This window comes from Hippocampus zosterae, chromosome 11 (assembly GCF_025434085.1).
Source record: "Hippocampus zosterae strain Florida chromosome 11, ASM2543408v3, whole genome shotgun sequence".
In the NCBI taxonomy this organism is placed as follows: domain Eukaryota; kingdom Metazoa; phylum Chordata; class Actinopteri; order Syngnathiformes; family Syngnathidae; genus Hippocampus; species Hippocampus zosterae.
This window is the reverse complement of record NC_067461.1, coordinates 3040809-3048855: the sequence shown is the minus strand read 5'-3', so window position 1 is coordinate 3048855 and position 8047 is coordinate 3040809. Positions and strand designations below refer to the sequence as shown.

Genomic DNA, 8047 nt, shown 5'->3' with positions numbered 1-8047 from the left:
AATTAAACACAGCACAGTCCCTGCCAATGTAAAGCCTGTCTTAATTAACCATTGATGAATGACTTTACACATGTATTTGTAATTTGTGAAAAATAAGATTTAGCTGCTTTCAGTGCTGAAGAGAATTAATTCATCGTTTGAAACGAAACGTATGGTGTGTATTTGTTTTAATTATTTAAAAAAAAAGTTCCCGCTAACGTGAGCGACCGCCATGTTTTCCATCGTATCTGGCACTTGTGTGATGGCCGCGCCCACTTTCAATGGACGAACAGCGTATCCAAACAGCTCATACTTGCTGTCTGTACTTCTCCACTTCTTCTCGCTCCTCTTACAACTGCCAGCAAGTTTGGAAATAATGTCCGACCCAGGCGAGGGCGAAGACGAAGTCCAATTTCTACGAACTGTGAGTAATGAATGATAAATGGTAACATAGCCTAGCAATGAAAGTCAATGGCCAAAAAACGAGTGACATGTAGCAAGACCATAACCGTGATGAAAGACTAAACGTCACTTTTTTTCCGTTGTAGTTGTCATCTGGTACTTTTAATACTGTAAAAGTCATCAAATGTAATTTCTCAAATTCCTTGAAGTGACAGTCAACTGGGCGCCCTCACATACGTTTGTCTCACAAATATAACTTTCCATTAATGCTAACAACCTTTATTGTTGTATCTCACACTTGGTTTAAATGTAGAATCCAGTACTGTATTTAATTTCCACAGAGCCAATTGGGTGCACTGAATCCACAGGTTCTGGCTGAAGAGTGCGGTTCCCAGCCTTATTTTTGCTTGGATTACTCAGGCACAGGCAAGGGAGACCACAAACGGCCTCGGTATCTCAATTTCACAGCACGACGTTATCACAGTTGCCCAGTTGTAAACGTATGATCTGTCTGATACGGAGCACAGAAAGTGCAGTGGATGGGAGATCAACATCTATAACATCAGCAGCTACGGTCTGGTTGCAAGCAGACAAAATAAAAGAAAAAAGTCCTACGTAAGCATGAAGTGACTGCTGATCCCTCTGCAATGTTAAGAAACTGCAATGTCAACTCAAGGATAAACCTGAAGAGATCCAGAAGAGCACAAAAATGAGAGTCTGAGCATCTTAAACAAGACGTTTAACATCAAAAGCAATTTATGGCAGCATTTTAAATGTAAAACGAACAAATAAACAAAAAAAACAGCTGTGCTTGTTAACGATCTCAGCAGTATCTGCCTTCATAGTACAGTGTGTTTGACTGCTTGCAGAGTGCTGCTGATATGGACAAGTGGAATGAGGGTATCTTCCCAATATGGAGCGACACAGCCAGGCTAACAAGGTGTTGGTGGTCCTGGCTGGACTGCAGTCATCTGCAGTCTCGCTCTAATGTTCCTGAAATAGATACGGAGGCCTGATGGCTTTCATGCTGTCCATTTTGGTATTTGAATGAAGATAAGATTGACAGAGGTGGCAGAGATGGACCGGAGACTCTCGTCATTCACGCTATAATTATTTAGGGTCTTGTTTTTTTATTTTCGTGGAAACGGAAGAAGTAATCCCAAGACAGATACGCAACATTAATAAATAGCACTTTTTTTGGGGGGGGCCATCTAATATGGGAGAAGCATGCCGTCAAAGTTGTATGATCATTCTAAGAAAGTATTATTCCCTCAAAAGAGAAATATTCCACCCATCCAGCTGCCGCTATATCACTTACGCAGTTAGGAGGTAACATACGCACCGAAAAGATCAGTCACAGATGCGGCTTTGAACTCTGTGCAAAATTAGATTTTCACTCTCATTCAGGACTGTATTTTGTTCCCTGCGGGTGTTCACGTCAGGGTGATGAAGTGGTCCTGCAGAGCGTCTTCACCTCTCAGGAGGAGCATGTGAAAGTCTGCCTGGCTGCCGAGGGCTTTGGCAGCAGGCTGTGTCGGCTGGAGGCCACCTCCAACTGTAAGGTAAAGGTAACATTCTCCGCCTCATGACAAAACGGCGCTATATCTCCTCCTCCCACCCCCCCCTTGCGTCTCATCGTGTGTGGGCAGAACTCCCAACGCCCTCGTCAGTAACGATGATTAATTATTTGTACAGTGTGCTCAGATTTAGCACCTTTGCATGCTTTGCGCCATTCTTACCTTGAGGGCAGCCCCTTGTTGCCATGGTAACAAACAGCAAAGCTGAGGCTTTCAACTGCTGGATAATTATTGATCCTTTGGGTATTTTAACGCAAATGTAACATGGTTTTTTTTTCACCATCAACCAATCGAGATGGATGGAATACAGAGCGGTAAAGTACAGTAACCAGTAAAGTAACTTTTTCAAGGTAACCGGAAGTCCTTGAAATGAATGATACAACTCCTTTAAGGTTGTTTCCAGTCAACGTCGGCCATTGTTAGCCTGTGGAAAAACTACAAAAATTTGACGTCTTTTTTTTTTTTCCTTTTCTTTTCCTACCCCAATAGAATGTTCCACCAGACTTGTCTGTATGTGGCTTCATCCTGGTGCAGTGCCTGTCTGTCCGAGCTCTGCAGGAGATGCTGGCACACAGCGAAAGCCTGGCTGCAGAGGTTATCTCATACTCCCGCTGATCGTTTCATTTCCGCACACTGTCAATGCCGTGATACGACTGCCGCGGGATAAAAATTGTTTTCAAACTTTTATTTGATATCAGGGGCCATATGTCCATTTTTCAATGTGCTTTTTACAGGCAGCCGGGGGCAACCATCGCACCCTTCTGTACGGCCAGGCTTTACTTTTCCAGCATTCGTATAGCGGCATGGTGAGTCATCGAGGTCTCCCTGCAAGGATAAACAACACGGCCACCGTTAATTTTGGTCGTCTTGTGACATCTTTCCATCCGCTGTTCACTCCACTCGCAGTATCTCAGCTGCTTGTCTGCGTCGCAGTCCTCCGCCGACAAGCTAGCTTTCGATGTGGGCCTGCAGGAGGATAAAGCGGGTACTTGCAGATGATTTTAGGGAAGCCGGTTCCATCTTGGATACAATTGGACTGTTCTCTTGTCTTTGTATCACAGGCGAGGCCTGTTGGTGGACTGTGCATCCCGCTTCCCGACAGAGGTCAGAGGGAGAGAAGGTGCGCGCTGGTGACGACCTCATCCTGGTCAATGTGTCCTCAGAGAGATATCTGGTAAATGAGGGGATATTCCGGATTTTCCTCAACGTCTCAGTGAGGATTATCGAGGATTATTCGAGCGGCACAGTGGACTCGTGGTTAGCGCGTGCGACTCACAGTTTAGAGGTTTGGGTTTCGGGCTCTTCCTCTGTGGAGTTTGAATGATTCATTCATCCTGTGAGGGAAATCAAGTTGTTACAGCAGCAATATTCTCGCATACGCCCCCCCCCCCCCACACACACATATTAATAATATGACGGATGCAATCCAGACATCTGCTAAAGATTAGTATCTTGACAGGTAGCATTTGGTGCTGATCCCGATTAGGATCGTTTTGGCTCGTGGGACTCATTCATTCATTCATCTTCCTAACCGCTTGATCCTCACTAGGGTCGCGGGGGGTGCTGGAGCCTATCCCAGCTTTCTCCGGGCAGTAGGCGGGGGACACCCTGAATCGGTTGCCAGCCCAATCGCAGGGCACACAGAAACGAACAACCATTCGCACTCACACTCACACCTAGGGACAATTTGGAGTGTTCAATCAGCCTGCCATGCATATTTTTTGGAATGTGGGAGGACACCGGAGCACCCGGAGAAAACCCACACAGGCCCGGTTGCCAGCAAATCGCAGGGCACACAGAAACGAACAACCATTCGCACTCACACTCACCACCGAGGGACAATTTAGAGCGTCCAATCAGCCTGCCATGCATGTTTTTGGAATGTGGGAGGAAACCGGAGCACCCGGAGAAAACCCACGCAGGCCCGGTTGCCAGCCAATCGCAGGGCACACAGAAACGAACAACCATTCGCACTCACACTCACCACCGAGGGACAATTTAGAGCGTCCAATCAGCCTGCCATGCATGTTTTTTTTGGAATGTGGGAGGAAACCGGAGCACCCGGAGAAAACCCACGCAGGCCCGGGGAGAACATGCAAACTCCACACAGGGAGGCCGGAGCTGGAATCGAACCCGGTACCTCTGCACTGTGAAGCCGACGTGCTAACCACTGGACTACCGGGCCGCCCTCGTGGAACTCATTTTAGTCAATTCTGAATTTGTGGAGGTTTTTATTTAGTTTTTCATTATTATAAATGGAATTGAGATTTTAGCTGTTCCAGTTTGAAGAATCACCTTCAACCTGAGGTGTCCTCAGCAAAAGGCACCAAGCCGCATTCTCGTAGGGGGAAAAAAAAAATAAAGCGGCTGGGTCACCTTGTCTTTTGTGGCTTCCCAGCACTTGTCCTTTGGCACGTCCTGTGACAACAGAGGCTTGGGTGACAGTCTGATTGCGGATGCAGCCTTCCGGCACTCACTGTGGAGCGTTGCCCCCGTCTGCTCCGCAAGTGGACTTGCGCAAGGCAAACATTTTCTCTCACTTGCACTATTACCACACTGAAAGACGCATGATTCGTTCGAGTACATCCCATTTGAGCGGGGGGATAATATCTTCTGCTTGCTGCTGTGCTTCTAGGCTACCTGAAGGGCGGCGACACACTCAGGCTTCTCCACAGCCACACCGACGCATGTCTGACTATTCCGACAAGAGAACAAAATGAAGAGCTGCAAAGGTCAGTCGCGAGGGCTCATCTACCTTCGCATGTCATCAAGACAAACCTCCCCTCCCCCGCCATCTCAGATTGCGTTTTTTTTTTCTTAATCTAGGGTAATGCAGTATGAGATTGGATCCGTGTGCAGACAGGCCCGCTCTCTCTGGAGGCTGGAGATCTTGCGTGTGGCGTAAGTAGAAACGGGCCCTCAGGTATCAAATTGTGTTCATCTCTGTTCCCGACTGGGATTGCTGACTGATGCCGTCCTGTCATTTCACCGATTGAAAACTCAATAGCGAAGCTGAGGTACTTTTTTACAGCGGTAACCTGGATGAGTACAAAAATTGCAAGATGGAGTCTCGCAGTCTATTAACATTATCTAGAACCTGCATTCTAGATAACATGAGTGAAATCCTAGTTAGTGTAAATACGAGTATGGAAATTGCTGGAGGCCAAATCAGTAAGTACAGTTGTAATAAGTACTTTATTGTGATGCGCGACAGTATGTTTTTTTTTTTGTGACTGCACAAACGAGTTCACTCTGCGGCATTTGTAACGGTTGTTTTGGTTCTTATTTTGTTTTCCGAATAAAACTGTCAAATGGACCACAGAGAAAGCGGCAAAGTCCTTGGAAAGTCTTTGAATGTTCTAATGATTTGACAAATATTTGTCAAGGTGGAGTGGCAGACATACAAGCTGGGGGGAGCCCTTCCGACTGTGTCATGTGACAACTGGACGCTATCTGGGCCTGACGGACGAACGAGGCCTCCACTTGGTGGATCGGGACAAGGCAGACATTATTGCGACCTCCTTTTGCTTCCGTTCTGCTAAGGTGAGGATGAATTGAATAAGCTTCGATGACATAAATGTTGAGTTGTACCTTGACTTAGGAATGACTCAAGTTTTTTTTATTTTTATTTATTTTTTTTTTTTTTGGAATGACATTTTGTGTGATGCTCAAACGATGGAATTGACCGGTTGACTAAACCTCAACTATTAGCTCTTAAAATTGTGAAACAAATACTATCGGACGCAATGATGCAAAACAGTCGAATCCTCAGACGGGAATTCGCGTTTCATGCGAGTAACATTTGCTGGCTGAATGTTTTCAGTGATGAAGTTGGAAGGCGACCGTTGTTTGTTTCATGTTTTATAATCATTTTGTCTTTGTAAGAGACTTTTTTTGTACTGTATTACATTGATACACATACACATATGATGACATAATTGGCGGCCATTTTATTGGAACAACGCACAACCGTTATAGATTCATTATGGCGCTCGAGGTATGTTCTAACGAGGTTCGATTGTATTTTGTTTTTTGAACTGATCGGCTATTTAAACGGCCCTAATTGTAAACAGACATACAGTGTTTCCTAACTGCCTTTAGGAAAAGCTGGACTGTGGACCAAAGACTCGTGCGGATGGCATGGGATCCCCGGAGATCAAATACGGAGACTCGGTCTGTTACCTTCAGCATGTCGACTCTGGCCTGTGGCTCACCTACCAAGCGACTGATAGCAAGTCTGCATGCATGGGAGGAGCTCAGCGAAAGGTAAAGCGACATTTTTCAAATTGCCTGTAAAATAAGCTCAATTCTGTTTGGTGTCTTGCCAAATGTTTTGAAACTGACTCCCGTTTCAAGGAGAGAAACACACACGAAGAATCGAAATATGGTTTTTTTTTTAGGCTATCTTGCACAGTGAAGGTCACATGGATGACGGCTTGACGTTGTCTCGGTCTCAGAGGGAAGAATCTCACACTGCCAGCCTCATACGGAGCGCAACGCTCCTCTTCACGACTTTCGTCAGGTACTGGACGCGCACCCAAGGGGACCTCATCCTGTTTCCCCCTTTTCTTACTGAAATCTTGCGCTGACTTCTCCCTTTGACATCTAGAAAACTTGATTCTTGTATTGGGCAAGGAAACCTCCATTCCATGGTTTTACCAGTGGCCGATGTGACACGCAGCCTCCAAGACCTAATACGCTTCTTCCAGCCGCCACCGGAGGAGCAGAGCCACGAAGCTCCACAAAACAGCCGAACCGCCTTAACGAATCGGCAGAACATGTTTCAAGAAGAGGTCGTGAGACGGAATAAATTGCTGCAATGTAATGTGATATACATTTTTTTTAATGTATATTTGTGCTTCTCTCAGGGAGTGATTGAGTTGGTAGTGGAGTGCATTGACCATCTACACCAGTATAGTCACGCTTCACTTCTTCCTGAGGCTCCACCAAACGATGCTGGAGAAAACTGGGAGGTCATCCTGGGGCATTTATACGAGCTTCTGGGTAGGTGCCTCGTATAAATAAATCCGTCACTCCAAGTGCTATTGGAATTCTCTAAATGTTTCCGATATTCACGGTCTGTTTCTCATGTTTTATACATCTATATTCCTTTTTTTTGGGGGGGGGGCGTTCAGCCTCGCTTATTAGGAGAAACCGCGCAAACTGTGCGCATTTCTCTGGTTCGCTCGATTGGCTCATTAGCAGACTGGACCGACTGGAGGCCTCTTCTGGTGCGTTCCAGGAATAAAATCTTTCATTTACAAAACTTATTTTCCCACAAACTTTTGATATGCCGGACAGAACGCATACTCAATCATTCATAGCTCATATTTACTGCCCGTGGCATGCGTAGGAGTTTTGGAGGTTCTGCACTGCGTTTTGGTGGAAAGCCCTCAAGCACTCAATGCTATCAAAGAGGGACACATCCAATCTATCATCGCTTTTCTGGACAAGCACGGGCGCAACCACAAGGTATGGCTGACTCGTTTGTGATTTGCTTGAAAAATATTGACGCAATTGATGTGGCGGGGGGTTCTCAAACTTTTTCTGCAGCCTTTATAATCCGAACGGCCATCCAATTTAATAACCATGTGTACCACTCAAACCATAGGATTGAAAAACTTTTTGGGGTGGGGTGGGGTCAGGGGAGGTAATGATGAGTTGATTAGATGATGCTGTTGCTGGGTCAAGTGCTAACAGGTTGCCTTGCAGGTGCTGGAGGTGCTTTGTTCTTTGTGCGTGTGCCACGGCGTTGCGGTGCGCGCCAATCAGAACCTCATCTGTGAAAATCTGCTGCCCGAAAGAGACTTGCTGCTGCAAACTCGTCTAGTTAATCAGGTCACAAGGTACTCGCGTCAATGTTCTCTCTCGCTAAATGGGGTAACTCTGTGAATGATCTGTTAATGTCAGTCATTTTATTTTGTAGGAATGTTGAACTTTTTTGAGGAAAATGTTTATGTTTTGAATGGGTCGGCCTAAGCAAAAAAAAAAAAACATTTTCACTTGCAGCTTTTATACTCTCCATCAGTGGTTCTCTAACCTTCGGTCATACCATGAGGACCACCACCCTTATAATTTTTTTTCTCCAA

At 45.7% G+C, this 8047-nt stretch overlaps 2 protein-coding genes across 2 annotated transcripts in view; one reads left to right on the top strand and one right to left on the bottom strand.

Annotated features, from left to right (window-relative positions):
* fam13c (family with sequence similarity 13 member C) overlaps positions 1 to 8047 on the bottom strand; it is a 386051-nt gene that overhangs the window by 63553 nt on the left and 314451 nt on the right. The gene's annotated exons all lie outside the window — the stretch shown is intronic.
* ryr2b (ryanodine receptor 2b (cardiac)) overlaps positions 250 to 8047 on the top strand; it is a 55517-nt gene continuing 47719 nt past the window's right edge. The window contains exons 1-17 of the mRNA XM_052081229.1: positions 250 to 403; positions 1824 to 1943; positions 2448 to 2552; positions 2693 to 2764; positions 2865 to 2943; positions 3020 to 3132; positions 4357 to 4480; positions 4594 to 4690; positions 4785 to 4859; positions 5345 to 5501; positions 6060 to 6224; positions 6359 to 6480; positions 6568 to 6751; positions 6827 to 6962; positions 7094 to 7189; positions 7312 to 7430; positions 7671 to 7804. Coding sequence (XP_051937189.1) covers positions 356 to 403; positions 1824 to 1943; positions 2448 to 2552; positions 2693 to 2764; positions 2865 to 2943; positions 3020 to 3132; positions 4357 to 4480; positions 4594 to 4690; positions 4785 to 4859; positions 5345 to 5501; positions 6060 to 6224; positions 6359 to 6480; positions 6568 to 6751; positions 6827 to 6962; positions 7094 to 7189; positions 7312 to 7430; positions 7671 to 7804 — 1946 coding nt within the window. The 5' untranslated portion in view covers positions 250 to 355. The remainder of the gene's footprint in view (positions 404 to 1823; positions 1944 to 2447; positions 2553 to 2692; positions 2765 to 2864; positions 2944 to 3019; positions 3133 to 4356; positions 4481 to 4593; positions 4691 to 4784; positions 4860 to 5344; positions 5502 to 6059; positions 6225 to 6358; positions 6481 to 6567; positions 6752 to 6826; positions 6963 to 7093; positions 7190 to 7311; positions 7431 to 7670; positions 7805 to 8047) is intronic.